The sequence below is a fragment of the Staurois parvus genome, unplaced genomic scaffold, assembly GCF_062004578.1.
Source record: "Staurois parvus isolate SC_StPar_1 unplaced genomic scaffold, SC_StPar_1.0 ptg000746l, whole genome shotgun sequence".
In the NCBI taxonomy this organism is placed as follows: domain Eukaryota; kingdom Metazoa; phylum Chordata; class Amphibia; order Anura; family Ranidae; genus Staurois; species Staurois parvus.
Genome location: NW_028318542.1, coordinates 3,547,619 through 3,566,958, shown reverse-complemented (window position 1 = coordinate 3,566,958; position 19,340 = coordinate 3,547,619). Strand labels below are relative to the sequence as shown.

Here is a 19,340-nt window from a genome sequence, read left to right as displayed (position 1 = left end):
AATGGCCCTAGTACTGCCAGGTGGAAGTGCTAACCATGTAGCCACTGTGCTGCCTTTTAGAGTTGGGCTTGGTTCACACCTATTCTTTTTTTCTTTTGATCCATTTTATAATGCTTTTTGCATAGTGCGTTGCAGTTTTGCCTCAATTTTACCTTATTTTGCTTTTTTCCCAGCTTTTTTTTTGTTAAAGTGGAAATTTTTTTTTTGCAGGAAAAAAACGCAAAACGTGGCAAAAACGCAGCAAAAATGCACTGCATGCGTTTCAGCAGCTCTCCATTGAACTCTATTGTAGCAAAAACACTGCTTTTCATGTTTAAAAAAGTCCCTGACTGTTTCCTAAAATGCAGCAGTTCAAAAAAGGTCTTTGATAACACCCTGGAAGAGGGGCAAAACGCGTCAACGCAATTTCCTGTCATTCCTCCCTACGTCCTAACATCACGTCCGGTGATTGGCACGCACACGGATCGCTGCGTTCCAGGGCCATCTTCACTGTGTTTTTTCCATAAGAGCTGCCACTTCATTACTCTGGGGAAATCTTCAGTGGCAGAGATGATCATGATGGTCATATTTAATTGACTAAAGGCATTTTCTGTGTTTCTAACATGTGTTTTTGTGAAATAAATTGCTTTTGACAATATTACACTATTAGTTTTTTCTTTTTTATAATGAGCAAATTGTGTGGAAAATCCTTCTAATGGAGCATCTTTCTGAATGATGGAAGTCCCTGTTGGCAGGATATTCAGTATCCAAAAAGTGTTTTTTGACTCTTCAGCTTTTGAGAGTCCATTACATTTGGTGAGTATAATATATATTGGTTGTCACAGAGGGTGTCAATACACTGAAGTTTCTTTTGCACGTTGCCCATCACTATTTCTTTTGGAGCACATTGGATGTGGAATATTTTAAATTTTTTGGATTGGGACTTTTTTTTATTGTTTTGATTTGGACACTAATATTCTTTTTATTTTATTTATATAAAGTTTTTGTGCTGTGTTTTGATTTGGACACTAATATTATTTATGTTTATTTATATTTATATAAAGTTGTTGCGCTGTCTTTTGATTTGGACACTAATATTATATATGTTTATTTATATGAAGTTTTTGCGCTGTCTTTTGATTTGGACACTAATATTATATATGTTTATTTATTTATATTTATATAAAGTTTTTGCGCTGTGTTTTGATTTGGACACTAATATTATATATGTTTATTTATTTATATGTATATAAAGTTTTTGCGCGGTGTTTTGATTTGGACACTAATATTATATATGTTTATTTATTTATATGTATATAAAGTTTTTGCGCGGTGTTTTGATTTGGACACTAATATTATATATGTTTATTTATTTATATTTATATAAAGTTTTTGTGCGGTGTTTTGATTTGGACACTAATATTATATATGTTTATTTATTTATATTTATATAAAGTTTTTGCGCTGTCTTTTGATTTGGACACTAATATTATATATGTTTATTTATATAACGTTTTTGCGCTGTGTTTTGATTTGGACACTAATATTATTTATGTTTATTTATATTTATATAAAGTTTTTGCTCTGTCTTTTGATTTGGACACTAATATTATATATGTTTGTTTATTTATATTTATATAAAGTTTTTGCGCTGTCTTTTGATTTGGACACTAATATTATATATGTTTATTTATTTATATAAAGTTTTTGCGCTGTGTTTTAATTTCGATACTAATATTCTAGATGTTTATTTATATTTATATAAAGTTTTTGCGCTGTGTTTTGATTTCGACACTAATATTATATATGTTTATTTATATAAAGTTTTTGCGCTACGCTTTGATTTTGACACTAATATTATTTGTTTATTTATTTATATGTATATTAAATTAATGTGAACATGTCCCATTGGAAACCATGTTTAAATGGACTGTAGTGCGTTTCCCAAAAAAACGCATTGGTGTGAACCAGGGGATACAACAATGGGAAGCCTATATATACCTGCACACACCTAAACATACCTATTGACAGTAATGCCATTTGTTAAAAACGATACATGTGAATGACAGACGCTGGTGTGTATGTGACCCGACTATTGCTGAATTTTCTGTGTTTTTGTTGAAAGATCTGAACACGACTCAGCGATCCTCTATTTGCAGGGGAATGATTTAATTGTGAAAGGGATTATTGGTAAAGTGTCTGTGTATTCACGTTTAATGGCAGTGCTTGTGTGTGTGAGTGTGTATAGACAGGCGGCGTGTAGCTGTGCACGCCACTCCTGCACGCAGATAATGAATTTAATTGGCCGAGTTGCTAGGTGGCAGTGCTGCTTTTGTGAGAATGTGAGAAAACAGCTTTTCTCCTCGGAGAGGCAAAGAGCGGCAGGGGGAGCGCAGAAAAAAATGGAAGGAGGGGGGAGAAAGCTGAATGCGGCGTAAGCTCAGCTGCTCGCTTTGAGGAATATCAGCTGAGCCGGAGCGAATGAGGACGTTGTTGGGGGTCACAAAAGACCCCATGTAAAAAAAAAAAAAAAAAAAAAAGCACGATTGTCAGACACACTATGGCATCAGATGCTGAAGACCCAGTCGAGGTATCGGCTGTCGCAGACGACTCTCCGCTGGGAATCGGAGATGGAGATGGGCGGCTGGAGACAGAGGAAGAGGTGACAAGGACGGAAGGGTCCTCGGTGCTTTGGGGTGAATTTCAAGGCACACAGCAGAATGATGGAGAGGAAGAGGGTGACTGGTTCACAAGGGGTCTGCATGCAGGCCAGCCTGATGGTAAGAACCTCTGCCAAATTATATCTTATATATGTATATCTGTAGACACATACTAAGAAATAAGCTCCTGTCTTCCATCCATAGAGGAACTACAAATCCAAGCTTGTCCGGCTAGCTAGCAAAAGAAACATGGCTCAGGCCTCAGGTAATACAATTTTAGCTCCATTACCAGAATTCTGGTATGGATAATACTGTTATGTCCCTAGATAACATAGTTCTAGATTTAATAATATATTGCTGGTCTGGATAATGTGGTTCTGGCTTCTTGTAACAAGGTCTGAATGCTAGTAACAGACTCCTGTTTACACGATTGTGCCTGAAGAAATATGGCTCCATTTGTGGCTGCATGACTCTGGCCTATAGTGATATGATTTTGGCCTAGGACCATGGCTTCTGATAGCTTCTGGTTCTGATAGTATGCTCCTGGTCTATGGTAACAAGGTTCTAGCTTTCATGGCATGGCTCTTGTGATATGATTTTGGTCTTTAGTAAAACAAGCTCTTGCTGTTTTTAAATATGGTGAGGTGGTTCCGATAACACCATTTCAGTTCCCCATGATTTTGAGCTTTTTAATATGATTTCAGCATTGGAATTAAGTTCTGTTCCTGATAATGTGGCACTGGCCTTTAGAAACGTGGTTCTAGACTGGGTGATATGGCTTTAGGTCTTGTTATGTCAATGTGGTCTTTGGTAACAAGGTTCTGTATTACATGGTATGGTTTTGTTTTTTTTGTTACTCTATATCAATGTGGTCTTTGATGACAAGGTTCTAGATTGCATGATATGACTTTGGTTTATGTGATGTCATTCTGGCCGCCTTTGGTAACGTGGTTCCAGATTGCATAATATGGATTTGGATTTTATGGTGTCAATGTAATCTTTAGTAACACGGTTCTAGGTTGCATGATATGGTATGAAAGTTTTGTGATGTCATTCTGGTCTTTGGTAACAAGGTTCTAGATTGCATGACATAATTTGGAGTTTTGTGATATCAATCTGGTCTTTAGTAACAGGGTTCTAGATCACATGATATACCTTTTGACTTTTGTGATGTCATTCAGGTCTTTAGTAACAAGGTTCTGTATTGCATGGTATGTTTGGGGTTTTTTATGCCATTGTGGTCTTTGATGACACGGATCTAGATTGCATGATATGACTTTGGTCTATGTGATGTCATAATGTACTTGGGAAACATGATTCCAGATTGCATAATATGGCTTTGGATTTTGTGATGTCAGTGTAAGCTTTGGTAAAAAGGTTCTGCTGTAGATTGCATATGATTTTGAGTTTTGTTATTTCATTCGGGTCTTTGATAACAAGGTCCAAGCTTGTGTGGTTTGGCTTTAGGTTTTGTGATGTCTTTGTGGTCTTTGGCAACACGATTGTAGATCAGCCTTTCTCAACCTTTTCAACACAGAGGAACTCTTGAAATAACTTTCCTGTCTCAGGGAACCCCTGCTAAAAATGACTATATCTACAACTCATGACACAGTAGTGTGATGGTCAGTGGGAAGAATGCTCCTTACACTTATAATCATTGGCAAGAATTACACCCGTACAGATAGCTAAAATGATTAATAGTGTCCATGGGAACTTACTGTATCTGAGAGGCAGAAATTGCTCATTGCTCATGGAACCCCTAGCATCCTCTGGAGGAACCCTGGTTTTGAAACCCTGTTCTAGATTGTATGATATGGCTTTGGGCTTTGTGATTTCCTTTTGGTTTTTGGTAATATGGTCTTAGATTGCATAATACGGCTTTGGGTTTTGTGATGTCATTTTGGTCTTTGGTAATATGGTTATCGTGTGTACCCTCCAGTGCTCCAGGAAATGAATTGCCAAAGGGAAGCCAAAGGGACCAGGACAGAGGTGGCCTAAAGATAATGCTTCAGGGGTACAGTCCTCCTCAGATGGGGGAAATTAACCACTGGAAAAAGAGTAGACAGGTGGTGCAAACTCCTAGTGCATTATCCAAGATGTATTCAAAGATATAAAAGAGAAAAACATACTCACAGACATAGCATGTATAAAAAGCTTTTGCATAATGGAGATAGCCGCAACAACGGGCAAGGTGTTCCAACTGTCAGTGCGGTCAGGAGGCTGACGCGTTTCAGGGATGAGTCCCTTTCCTTAGAGCTGTTGCGGATTTTGTGATGTCATTTTGTTCATGGGTAACACAGTCCTGAATTGCATGATATGGCTTTGGGTTTTGTGATGTCATTCTGGTCTTTGGTAACAATGGCAATGTTGATATGGTCCTGTCCTCTGGTTACAAGGTGCTAGCTTTCATAGTATGACTTTAACCCTGGTTATGTGGTTCTGGCTTTGGTTACTGGGTTCTGGCTGTTGTTATATGACTTGGGTTCTGTTTCTATTAACATGAGTTTAACCAACAGAGTTCTAGAACTAAAACCATGTACTTATCTCTACAAAAAAGCTTTGACCTCCATTGACAGGCTTCTCTTGCAGCGATGGACCTCCGGTCTAGTAATTTGTCTCCACAGTTCTATCCTTTGACAACATACCATTTGATCTAGGGACACTGCCTGATCCTGGAAATATGTTTCTAGCCCATGGTGACAGGATTTTAGCTCCAGTTATAGGGCTGTATCATAGTAACACAATTCTGGCTTTTGGCAATTCAGTTTTCGTAAGATAGTTCTGCTAAAATTATTATTAACTTTGGGATCATATTCCTAGCAGTAGTAATAATCTTGACCCTAGTAATGTTGCCCTGGTCTAAGTTAAAAGGTTCATAGACGCAAGCACCCAACATCTTTTGGAGATAAAAAAATGTAATGATAAAATTTTATTGCAATTTCAGGGAGCAGCACCTAAACAGTTCCTCAGATTGCCCCTTAAAGTGTCACCAAACCCACAAAATAAAAGAACTATCAATAAATGCTGTATTACATGGTGTTCATACTCTCACAGGGGTTAATTCACTAAAGGTAACTGCGTGCAATATGAAGGTCACGTGACTCATTTTTCGGGAATATCACATGAGATAATAAAAGAGTCGATTAATTAAAGTAAAATATCATATGTGAAGTAAATACTGCACATTTGTTGAATTCATGAGATAAATACCACAAAAAAACAAGGGATAAATCATTAAAGTCAATTCATTAAAACACAAACACGTTCGTTATTTATCACCTGACGATATTTTAGAAATGTACAAAATACAATTAGAGGAACTCTGCACTGGGCAGAAAGTGAAAAGTATACAATGTATCGGTGTGGAAATGTTCTCTGAGATCAGGAATGTAATTAAATTGTAACATTTCATCAGAGGGAGAGCAACACTCAAATGTTTTCATAGTTTCACAATATTGATGTGTGCTTTCTGGAGCAGTGTTAACCTGCAAAAAAAAAAAGAAGAAGCAAAAAACCCAGCCGGAAATAATGTAATACTTAAGTGCTAAATACTGCAAAACATAAATATTTAACGCAACTGGTAAATAACACTTTTTTTTGTGAATTGACTTTTTTTTAAGACATACTATATGAGTTATTTTAACTCAAAAATTCATTTGGTGTTTATCTCTTAGTGAATTGACCCCTCAGTCACTATGTGATTCATTTTCTGTATTCTGCAAAAAACCTGGTTGATCCCGTTGTTCTCTATCCCCCCATTCTGTCCATGTCCCCAATGCAGCTGGGGATTATGCAGAACAGTGTTGGCAGCTACTGCACAAGTTGAGTTTTCAGTGAGTTTCTATGCTGAGCATTTCCTCCTGTAGCACTACACCTTTAGGGGTTGCTGAAGTTTTTGCGTCCCCCGTATAGTCCTGCATAGCCAGTCAACACGCATTTTCACAATTTTGCATCCAGGAGTCAGTAACCAGTCCTTGAGCTTTGTTTTTGTAATATTATTAGGGGAATTGAACTTTGATGGGGTAAGGGGTGTACGGAATACCCAAAAGAACTGAGGACAACTTCCTGAACTTTGTACAAGTGATTACAGCAACAATCTTTTCTGGAGAGCTAGCCAGCGTCTCCTTTAGTACCACCCCAGATGGTCCTCTACCTGGCTGTCTGGAGGAATCCCTATGCCAGGGGATCCAGTGTCTGTCACTTTAGGAAAATGATGGATAATCTGGTTTCTCACCAGAGTGCTCCTACCCCTATCTGGCTCAGGTGGTGCAGGTCTACTCACTCAGTCCGTCTTCTGTGTAGCTGGTGGGTCGGTGGCTGCTACCAGTCCTTTTAGCTGGGCCACTCCTTCCCTGCCTCACAAGTGACCCTCTCTCAGAGGGTCGGTGAAGTCCCGAGCTTTCATTCTTCCAAAGTCCTCCGCCTGTAGGTGAGCCCCCCCTCTCCATCTTGGCCCTCTCATGGGCTCCTGCCTCCAGCTTCACATCCTCTCTATCTTCCACCCCGAACTCTCTTCCAACTTTCTGCTACTGAGCAGGCTCAGTTACACTTAAAGGCTATCCTAGCCCCTTGTCAAGCCTCCTTTTGGGGATTGGCCAGGATCTTCTAAGAGTACAGACAAGCCACTCAGCAAATCTGCCCACTGCTTCTAGATATTTCTCCAAAATTCTAGAACAGGGGGAAATTCCAGAGGGCTGGTCTGCAGAGCCTCTAAGCTCTGACCCAAATTTGACCCTGCTAGCTATCACACCCAGGCTGCTACTCAGCCCCCTTAACTAACAAATGATCTAGAGCTCCTCCTAGCTAACTAAGAGGGTGCTACACTCCCTATCACATCTGAGCAGCCCATGTAACTACAGAGTCACACATGTGGATGCCTACACAGTGGTAAATTACAGCCCACTGTCTCCCTCCTCCGCCATGCCTACTAAATAGCTAAACACAATGGGACATGATTTTACATCTTGATTGATGGAAGTTTCACCTCATTGTTATTCTAAGACACAAGCTAGAGGGGCGGTATACAGCCCGAGACTGGCAGAAATCTACCTACACCATGCTATTGTCAAAAATAACAAAAATTTGATTTCAAATACAGTGGATATAAAAAGTCTACACACCCCTGTTAAAATGTCACATAATTTCAGAACTTTTTCCACCTTTATTGTAACCTATAAACTGTACTATTCAGTTCAACAACAAACTGAAATCTTTTAGGTGTAATGAAGTAAAAATAAAAAACTAAAATATGGTTGCATAAGTGTGCACACCATTAAACTAATACTTTGTTGAAGCACCTTTTGATTTGATTCCAGCACTCAGTCTTTTGGGTATGAGTCTATCAGTATGGCACAACTTGACTTGGCAATATTTGCCCACTCTTCCTTGCAAAAACACTCCAAATCTGTCAGATTGCGAGGGCATCTCCTGTGCACAGCCCTCTTCAGATCACCCCACAGATTTTCCATCGGATTGAGGTCTGGGCTCTGGCTGGGCCATTCCAAAACTTGAATCCTCTTCTGGTGAAGCCATTCCTTTTCTGATTTGGATGTATACTTTGGGTCGTTGTCATGCTGAAAGATGAAGTTCCTCTTCATGTTCAGCTTTCTAGCAGAAGCCTGAAGGTTTTGTGCCAATATTGACTAGTATTTGGAACTGTTCATAACTCCCTCTACCTTGACTAAGACCCCAGTTCCAGCTGAAGAAAAACAGCCCCAAAGCATAATGCTGCCACCACCATGCTTCACTGTGGGTATGGTGTCCTTTTGGTGATGTGCAGAGTTGTTTTTGCACCAAACATATCTTTAGGAATTATGGCCAAAAAGTTCAACCTTGGTTTCATCAGACCAGAACACATTTTCCCACATGCTCTTGGGAGACGTCAGATGTGTTTTTGCAAAATGTAGCCAGGCTTAAATGTTTTTCTTTGTAAGAAAAGGCTTCCTTCTTGCCACTCTACCCCATAGTCCAGATATATGAAGAATACGGGAGATTGTTGTCACATGTACCACACAGCCAGTACTTGTCAGATATTTCTCCAACTCCTTTAATGTTGCTGTAGGCCTCTTAGGGCTCATGTACACTACAGCTGATAAACTCGCATTTGGGAGCTGTTCAGCATTTTTTTCAACAGCCCCTGAACTCTCCCTAATGTTTTCCTATGTGTCCATGTACACATCATTGTTTACAGTCGTTTACAGGCATCTGAGTTTGCAGTAATTTTTTTGAACGCAGAAAACTTGCGTTCAGCAGTCGATTTTATCAACGTTTCAAACGCAAAATGATTGTAAACACTTGTAAAAGTGGCAAATTGCGTTTATAAGCGCTTGAAATTTTTTTTTAACTCTTCCAGCTCCCGATGCTGTCCAGAACCTTTTTTCATCATGAAAAATGCATACAAAGCATTTTCAAGGTACTCAGATGGACAAAACACTGAACACAGGATGCTCCTACCAAGCTTGTCACACATTGTAATGACCAGTTCACACCTCAGGCCTCTCCCACCCTTGGAAACAAAAGATATGTTAATTACTATTCACACCTCAAATTCCTCATGAAGACCTCCTGCCAGGTGACCTTAATGACTCCCTCCACCAGACACCTTTCACACCCTTGGAAACAAAAGAAATGTTAATGAGCAACTCACACCTAAGCTAATCTCAACACATACTGCTGTTTCTGCTTCTACTCTCTGTATTTCTCTGAAACAGTCTGAAATAGTTAATAATTTACCACTTTTTAGTGCATTCTGGGCATTTGGGAGGTTCTCCTGTGCTTATCTTTAAAAAACGCTTCTGATTGCAAACGCACATAAACGCATTATGCAAATGCACCTAAACAGATGTTTTTTAACCCACGTTTTCCAGCAGTCAGTTTCCATTGTTCAGAAGTGTCCTGTGTACATGGGGCCTTAGCAGCCTCTCACGCCAGTTTTCTTCTCATCTTTTCAGCAATTTTGGAGGGACATCCAGTTCTTGGTAATGTCACTGTTGTGCCATATTTTCTCCACTTGATGATCACAGTTTTTACTGTGTTCCATAGTATATCTAATGCTTTGGAAATTCTTTTGTTCCCTTCTTCTGACTGATACCTTTTAACAATGAAAACCCTCTAAAGCTTTGGAAGCTCTCTGCGGACCATGGCTTCTGCTGTAGGAAAGACCTACTAGAACAGCTGAACTTTGTTTGAGGTTAATCAGAGGCACTTTAACTACTTGCCGACTGCAGATAGCAGAATGACGGCTGCACTGCGGCTGGCCAGTTCTGGGTGGGCGTCATATGACGTCCTCCCAGAACGTGCTCTCCTGCGCGTCCCCGGGGGCGCACACCCGGCGATCTTCGTGATTGCTGTGTCCTACGGACACAGCTGATCAAGTGATGTGGTAAAAGGCCAATCACAGCGGCCTTTTAGCACGTGATCAGCCGTGTCCAATGACAATTGCCGGTTCTCGGCTGCATTTTCCTCACGCTGTCAGATCGTGAGGAAAGTACTGCTGAGAACCGGCAGTTGTTAGAGCGGGGATCGGCACCAATCATCAGGGCACTGATGATCAGTGCCCTGATGATCGGTGCCAAGCAGTGCCACCCACAAGTTCCGCCCACCTGTGCCCAGCAGTGCACCCATCTGTGCCCAGCAGAGCACCCACCTGTGCCACCCAGCAGTGTCACACACCTGTGCCCAGAAGTGCCACCTACCAGTGCCCAGAAGTGCCACCCACCTGTGTCCACCCACCTGTGCCCACCAGTGCCACCCACCTGTGCCCACCAGTGCCACCCACCTGTGCCCACCCACCATTGCCACCCACCTGTTCCCACCAGTGGCACCCACCAGTGCCCATCAGTGCAGCCCAGCAGTGCTGCCAGTCAGTGCCCAGCGGTTGTGCCAGTCAGTGCCCAGCAGTGCTGCCAGTCAGTGCCACCTATCAGTGCTGTCTATCAGTACCCATCATCAGTGTCGCCTATCAGTGCCGCATATCAGTGCCGCCTATCCGTGATACCTCATTAGTGCTGCCTATCAGTGCCGCCTATCCGTGACACCTCATTAGTGCTGCCTATCAGTGCCCTTCAGTGCTGCCTATCAGTGCCCATCAGTGCCGCATATTAGTGCCCATCAGTGCTGCCTCATCAACGCACATCAGTGAAGAAGAAAAATTACCTGTTTGAAAAATTTTATAATAGAAACAAAGAAACTTTTTTTTTCAAATTTTTTGTTTATAGCGCAAAAAGTAAAGCGCCCAGCGGCGATTAAATACCACCAAAAGAAAGCTCTATTTGTGAGAAACAAATGATAAAAATTTCATATGGGTACAATCTTGCATGACTGCGCAATTGTCAATCAAAGTGCAACAGCGCTGAAAGCTGAAAATTGGCCTGGTAAGGAAGTGGGTATAAGTGCCCGGTAGGCAAGTGGTTAGATGATGGCAGGTGTGTAGTGACTCCTATTAAACCTGATTTAGAATGTGATTGCTTAATTCTGAACACAGCTACATCCCCAGTTATAAGAGGGTGTGCACACTTATGCAACCACATTATTTTAGTTTTTTATGTTTACTTTCCCCCCCAAAAAAGATTTCAGTTTGTTTTTCAATAGAGTTGTAGGTCACATTAAAGGTGGAAAAAGTTCTGAAGCGATTTATCGTTGTCTCGTTTTTTTACATCACAGAAACCTGACGTTTTAACGGGTGTGTAGACTTTTTACATCCACTGCAGACATTTGTATGATGATATAAACCAGTTTATTGATATGAATTATTTATTTTTACTCTGTATCCCAGAGGCTGTTTTATTTTCTGAACATGTGACCAGTAGCAGAGTACTAGAAGCTCCTCCTGCCTATGTTTCCCTGCAGACAGGCTGGGAATGAGCTGGGTCATGTGACCGCTGTATATTGATTAGGAAAAAGGTACTTCGATGTTTGGGGTTTTTTTTTAATAAAATAATTACAGTGTTGTCATCCATATACAGAAAGAGAAGGGACAATGGAAATTAAATAGTGTGTGTTTAGTATCACTTTAAGCAACAGTCTAGAGAATATACAAATCCTGTGGTTTGCCCTCTTAATTCTCTATAATCTGGATATAAATTCCTGAGCTGGTGGTTGTGCTGTCGGCTGTTAGTTTTATAACATGCTGTATATAATACACAGAGATCCTGTCTATAAGAAATAGGAGATGTTTTCAATTAATCAGGGAAAAATAAAAAACCTCTAAAAGATTTCTGTACTCCAGACTGATTTTTTACTCTATCAATATCCAGGATTTATCTAGGAATAGTGTACATTTACTTTGGGCAGGAAGGGAACGCTGTACTTGAAGTGTAGTTCCTTTTTTGCAGTCGGATTTGAGAACCCCTCACTATGGCTAGATCCGCACCTGTGTGTCCCTGCGGACTGCGATTTGCACAGACACAAGTGCCCCAGAACAGGCAGAAAAGAAGTCCCTGCACTATTTATCAATTGCAGCCTCCGCGAGAACCGAAGTCCCTGTATGGTTGTGATTTCCAGTGTAGGCGGCATGCCATTAGGATTAATGGCACCCACCCGTGGGTCCTGCATTTCTCTGTGAGGGTGGTTGCGACTGCTAGTATTTATGCGGCTCCCACAGTGGCACCACCCTCATAGATGTGAATGTAACCTAAGTGTTATGTGTTCCCATTCACATGGTGTAATGGCAACTTTGGGAATTCCAGGTAAAACCCCAGACACGAACTTGAGGAAAACAAAGCTTTATTAACCATCTGGTGACCTAGCCAGACTAACGTCTGCAAAGCTAAGTGCCTTGAAAAAGCATCTTACAGGGTATACATATCAGCAATTACATCACAATGCATATATTTCCTCTTTCACTTTCTGTACATTTAAAAGACTTTCTAAGCAGTGCAGAATATGGCCTTGCTAGATAAATTATCTTCAGCTGAAAATAAGGGTACCAGCTACAGACTGGAGCACATTACTCCACAGGAAATAAGGGAGGGGAGAAGGGAGCTGATGACCTTAGTTTGCAAACAGATGCTGTTAGAAATGTTAAAACTTAAGGGGAACTCTGCGATATGTGGGTGCTGCCACAATGGCACACCTAAAAAAATTAAAAAAAATATTTCTTACCTTTTTAATTGTTCCTTTAAAGCAGGGGTCTCCAAACCTTTGAAACAAAGGGCCAACTTCTGGCTGTCAAAAGGAAGCATTCTGGTGGCTGCGCAGCCATCCAATTGCTTCCACACACCCCTGGTATCGTGCGCACCCCCACCATGTATCCTGGGCTTCGCTTACCCATCTGCGGGCTCTGGACTGGCATAGTGGGTGCTGCCAGGTAGTGATGGTCTTGATGTTCAAGTCAAACGTAAATTCGACTCGAACATGGGCCGTTCATGTGTTCGGTGAACACACATACAGTAAGGGCGTTTGGTGGGCTGTTTGCCCACTACGCCCCACAATGCACTGTGCACAATGCACAATGCAGCAGTGCTTTGGCCAATCACAGCACACTTGGGCGGAGCTGGAGGTGACATCACTGCTAGCTCTGCCCAATTGTTTACATCTGACTGGCAAATATTGAGTGCTCGCAGGGTGTGGACGAGTCGGCGGGCCTCAGGTTTTTTTTAAATTTCGGCAAGTCGTCGTCGTTGTGACAATGCTGGATGCCATGACTGACAATGGATTGCAATGATGGAACCATTTTTTTGGCTTTTTTTTAAATATAGGGCTTGTCAAAAACTGTTGTGTTTTTATTCATATTTTACACTTTTTTGGTGAATAAGTAGGTTTGTTTTCCCTTTAAAAGTTTAGCTGTAAAAGAGGTGCTTGGAACATGCTTCTGAATGCTGTGCTATGTTCCCTGGTGCCCAGAGCAGGAAAAGTTTATTTAGCTAACTGATTCAAAGGTGAAAACTGAACTCTAGGAATGTTCTGGATTACTAGGTGTTTAGTACAGTGAGGTGCATACCACATCCTGGACTCACCTCTTTAATTTACAATTTATATTTTTATGATGTACCTGGAGCGTAGCTCTCACTACACTGCTGACGCTCAGACACTGGACCTTCTGGTCCTGGCTCCATCAACTACAGAGTCTGATGCAGCCATTGTGCCCACCCCTCCCCTCCTCCTGTCCAATCACACAGCACTTTGTGTTATGTGAACTCATTCACAAATTACAAAGGCTACTCTGAATAGACAGGGGAGGGGCAGGAAGAGTGGCTGCTGTATGAAAGAACAGTGTATCTCCTGCCAGAGCTCCAGGAGCATAGCAATAGCTGTATTCCCAGAGCTCCATAAAAATGTCAGATGTAAATTAAAGATAAGTCCATGAGATGGAATGCACCTCATTGGCCTTTAGGCCCCTTTCAGATGGGACACACCTGTCAGTGGATCCCCTTGATCAGTGGAGGATCTCTAGACTGATCCCCACTGAGCAGGTTGATGACAGGTCTGTGTCTGCTCTGCTGCTGCACACAGGGCATAGGGTTCCAGGCAGAATAGGGTTAAGTCCAGCACATGGGGCAAGGGGTTCCTGGCAGAATATTGTTAAGTCCAGCACACAGGGCAAAGGGTTCCTGGCAGAATATTGTTAAGTCCAGCACATGGGGCAAAGGGTTCCTGGCAGAAAATTGTTAAGTCCAGCACACAGGGGATAGGGTTCTGGGCAGAATAGGGTTAAGTCCAGCACACGGGGCAAAGTCCTTGGCACAGGGTAGCAATTCAGGGACTCACCAGCAGGCAGTGGTCCCAGCAGAGGAAGTATAGGCAGATAGGCACCAACTCCTCACAGGTCTTCAGGGGGTTGTGTGTCCTCAGTTACAGCTTTCTCACCAGCAAGAAGAACAGTGAGCAGAACAGTAGTTGGTGTCTTACCCATAATCTGTATCACTATCAAAGAGGGCCAACCATTTACTGTATTTGTATAGGCTATACAATGGAGAATCTAGTAAGCATGAACACATCATATGGCTTTGTAATGACCACAAAAAGGTGGTGCAGATGTGTTGGGGGTTAGCTTCTAGTGCAGTGGGTAAGAGTGCAGTCTACAAACCAGAAACAACCTACAGTAGTTGACTCGATAGGTAGGCCCACTGACCACCAATGTAAGGGGCATTCTTCCTACTGGCCGCCAATGTAAGGGGCATTCTACCCACTGACTGCCAATTTAAGGGGCATTCTTCCCACTGACTGCCAATTTAAGGGGCATTCTTCCCAATGACCGCAAATGTAAGGGGCATTCTTCCCACTGACCGCCAATGTAAGAGGCATTCTTCCCACTGACCGCCAATGTAGGGGGCATTCTTCCCACTGACCGCCAATGTAAGGGGCATCCTTCCCACTGGCCGCCAATGTAAGGGGCACTCTACCCACTGACCGCCATTGTAAGGGGCATCCTTCCCACTGGCCGCCAATGTAAGGGGCATTCTACCCACTGACCGCCAATGTAAGGAGCATTCTTCCCACTGACCACCAATGTAAGGGGCATTCTTCCCACTGACCGGCAATGTAAGGGGCATTCTTCCCAGTGACCACCAATGTAAAGGGCATTCTTCCCACTGACCACCAATGTAAGGGGCATTCTTTCCAGTGACCACCAATGTAAGGGGCATTCTTCCCACTGACCACCAATGTAAGGGGCATTCTTCCCAATGAATTAAAATTATTTCAAGGGTTCCTTTGGGGTAAAAGAAAGGCTGCTGTAGTAGACCAGCTGCATTCAAGAATGAGAAAAAGGTATGAGGGCAAAAATTCCCAACCAATCAAAAATAAATTTATTTAAAAAGATGTAAAATGCTCAAAAGGAATTTTCTGTTTCTTCTGTTCACAGACAGCTGGGTGGCCTTCAGAGACAGCGAGGAATCGCATAGCGATAATCAGGAAGGACTCTTAACACAATGTGGTGGTCGATGGTGGTGTGAAAGCAGCACAACACTCTGCACAAGAGAACATTCTCCAAACAAAGTAAGCTATCAATATCAGCTTATAATCAGCCAGTTTATTCCTGAACCATTAACGTGTTACAAAACCCAAAACAGTAAAATCAGTCTGTATATGCAGTAAAGCATGCTTGGCATACTCATTGTGGAGCCTAAGGGGTTAATCCTACACATTGTGTAAAAAGGCTGTTTGATCCTGACTTCTCTGATACTCCCCTTCTTCTATTGTCCCCAATCCATCTCCTGATAGAACAGAGCCTTGGGGGCAAGCTGCACATGCTCACTTTGGTGTGTATTGCTAGAGAGGTTTTTTTTTTCTTTGGAGGGTACATGTAATCAGCCAAAGGCCAATCAGCACTGTCCAGACAGAGGTTCAGGGGTCCAAAGAAAACTCCTTCTACAAGCTTTAAATAATGCTCTGCCAGACACTGATAGAAGTCACAAGACTGCTATATACTGCTGATGAAAAAAGGTATTTAGCAGTTTATAGTTACTAAAATAATTAAATTTCCATGTTGTATGTACTGTGGGAGAGCAGGGTCCGGGGAGACCAGATATAGTGAATGCAGGGTCCGGGGAGACCAGATATAGTGAATGCAGGGTCCGGGGAGACCAGATATAGTGAATGCAGGGTCCGGGGAGACCAGATATAGTGAATGCAGGGTCCTGGGAGACCAGATATAATGAATGCAGGGTCCGGGTAGACCAGATATAGTGAATGCAGGGTCTGGGGAGACCAGATATAGTGAATGCAGGGTCTGGGGAGATCAGTTATAGTGAATGCAGGGTCCGGGGAGATCATATATAGTGAATGCAGGGTTCGGGTAGACCAGATATGGTGAATGCAGGGTCTGGGGAGACCAGATATAGTGAATGCAGGGTCTGGGGAGACCAGATATAGTGAATGCAGGGTCTGGGGAGACCAGATATAGTGAATGCAGGGTCTGGGGAGATCGGATATAGTGAATGCAGGGTCCAGGGAGACCAGATATAGTAAATGTAGGGTCCTGGAAGACCAGATATAGTGAATGCAGGATCCACGGAGACCAGATATAGTGAATGAAGGGTCCGGGAAGACCAGATGTAGTGAATCCAGGGTCCTGGGAGACCAGATATAGTGAATGCAGGATCCTGGGAGACCAGATATAGTGAATGCAGGGTCCGGGGAGACCAGATAAAGTGAATGCAGGGTCTGTGGAGACCAGATATAGTGAATGCAGGGTCCGGGGAGAGCAGATATAGTGAATGCAGGGTCCTGGGAGACCAGATATAGTGAATGCAGGGTCCCGGGGAGACCAGATATAGTGAATGCAGGGTCCGGGGAGACCAGATATAGTGAATGCAGGGTCCGGGGTTTAGTAACGCTTTAAGACAACTAATATGAAAAGGAGTAATTTGTGGGGAACTAACACATAGCTACATAATGATGTATAGACACATTGGTGTGCATGTCTTTTTATTTAAAGGGGAACTCCAGCCAAACTGTTAAATAGAAGGCTGGAACACATAGTATATGAAAGAGTTAATTTGCCAAAGTGATTACTCTTCAGTCCATCCACCCCTGTTGTGCTTAGTGTATGCGTAGCATAAAAAAGCCAACAATGCATGATCACGGATTTTCAGAAAAAAATATATATTTTTTACTTTTTGCTATTAAACATGTCCAGTAAAACATTTAAAAAAATCAAATTTCTTCATAAATTTAGGCAAAAATGTATTCTGCTACATGTCTTTGCAAAAAAAATCCCAATACGTATAAGTTAATTGGTTTACGTGAAAGTTATATTGTCTACAAATCTACAAATGGCGGTATATATACTGGAATTTTTTTTTTTTTTTTCACTAGTGATGGCGGCGATCAGCAACTTATAGCAGGACTGAGGAAATGCGGGACAGAGGCAGGCATTCTGACACTGGGGGGAAGTGACTTGGTGTCACTAACATCCCCAGTGACACCAATACAGTGATCAGTGCTAATAAAAAGCACTGACACTGTACTAATGGCACTGGGCAGGAAGCGGTCAGCATCTGGGGTGATCAAAGGGTTAACTGTGTGCTGTTTCACATTAGGTGTTGTGTGTGTGCTTCACTGTAACCACACCGCTTTGTATGGCTCTATACAGAGCCATATAAAGCAGTGTGCAGGAGCTGATAGGGGAGAGAACTGTATTGTTTAACCACTTCCATACCGGGCACTTTTACCCCTTTCCTGCCCAGGCCATTTTTTTAGGTTTCAGCGCTCTCACACTTTAAATGACAATTGTGCAGTCATACAACATTGTACCCAGACTAAAATTTTATCATTTTATTCACACAACTAGAGCTTTCTTTTGGCAGTATTTAATCACCGCCTGGGTTTTTATTTTTTGCTAAATTAACAAAAAAAGCCCCAAAATTTTTAAACTTTGTTTCTGTTATAAAAGTTTGCAAATAAATAATTGTTCTTCATAAATTTAGGCCAAGATGTATTCTGCTAAGGGGCGGACTGACAACTCATGGGGCCCCCGGGCAATAGGGGATCATGGGGCCCCTGTGTCCTTGCCCAAACTGAAAAAAGCCTATGAAAAAGGTACCAGGGGCATCTCATGGGGCACCCTACTGACCCTGGGCCCTCGGGCAGTGCCCGAGTTGCCAAATGGTCAGTCCGCCCCTGATTCTGCTACATGTCTTTGGTGAAAATAACCCAAATTAGGATGTATTATTTAGTTTGTAGGAAAGTTATAGAGTTCACAAACGATGGTATAGATCTGAATATTGATCAATCCTGAAGTACTGACGGCCAATCTAATTTCTTGAGGTCCAAGAATGTCAGAACAGTACAGATATCCCCCAAATGACCCCTTTTTGCAGAGTAGACAGTCCGACGTACTTCATAAGAGGCATGGTGAGTTTTTTGAAGTTGTATTTTTTTTGTCATAATTTTTCGGAAAATGAAAAACTTAAAAAAATTATTTTCACTATTTTTTTTTTTTTTTACATACTGTCACCAGTGCAGTACAGCGTCATCATATAACTGGCATGGCGGTGATCAGGGACACTGACTGGTGACAGTATGAAAAAAAAAAATTTTTTTTTTTTTAATTTTATTATTTTTAATTTTTTATTACATTTTGTTTCTTTTTTTAAGATTTGTTTTTCATATTTCACTATGACCAAAGTAGTAAAATGTTACCATAGTAACATTGTACTACTTTGGGGAAGTGATCAGTATTTTTTTTTTACACAATTTGCTTATAGCAAAGAATTACTTTGCTATAAGCAAGCATTTACCTGAATGACATCGATTCATTCAGGGTTTTATTTTTTTTTTGTGCTTAGCTGTGATTTGGCCATGGCTAATCACATGACACAGCTGGGCTGTGATTGGCCCAGCTTGAGCACGTGATCGCTGTGACCATTCACAGCTAGCCACACTAGCATACAATGAAGCCATCCATTGTATACAACTGTCATGTGACCTACTGTGATTGGTCACAGCAGGACACATGGTACTGGCAACGGGGCCGGTACTCAGATCTGTCATCGGCCGTGTCCGAGGTACATGGCCAGTAACAGATTGCGCCGCTGCGTGGCTCTGCGAGCATGCAAACTGTGCATGCCCAAAAGGACGCCATATGGCGTCCACCCAGAGGGATGAGGGGTTTTGCAGGCCGCCATAGGCTATAGGCCGGGTGGGAACCTGTAAAATACAGTTCTCTCCCCCGTCGGTAATACTCGGCGATCACCGGGTGCTGGTGAGTAATCACCGGCCGGGACCCAGTGATTGACAGCTGAGGCCACGGCCCTACCC

The 19,340-nt window shown here is 42.1% G+C and overlaps 1 protein-coding gene across 2 annotated transcripts in view; it reads left to right on the top strand.

The window, feature by feature from the left end:
* The first annotated feature begins 2,308 nt into the window (after positions 1–2,308).
* The window catches only part of LOC149445123 (uncharacterized), a 45,177-nt gene continuing 28,145 nt past the window's right edge, over positions 2,309–19,340 (top strand). Inside the window, exons 1-2 of one of the 2 annotated variants that reach the window (XM_089654181.1) lie at positions 2,309–2,759; positions 15,442–15,575. In XM_089654181.1, coding sequence (XP_089510307.1) covers positions 2,540–2,759; positions 15,442–15,575 — 354 coding nt within the window. In that variant the 5' untranslated portion in view covers positions 2,309–2,539. The remainder of the gene's footprint in view (positions 2,760–15,441; positions 15,576–19,340) is intronic. The other variant, XM_089654180.1, reaches the window with a different exon arrangement.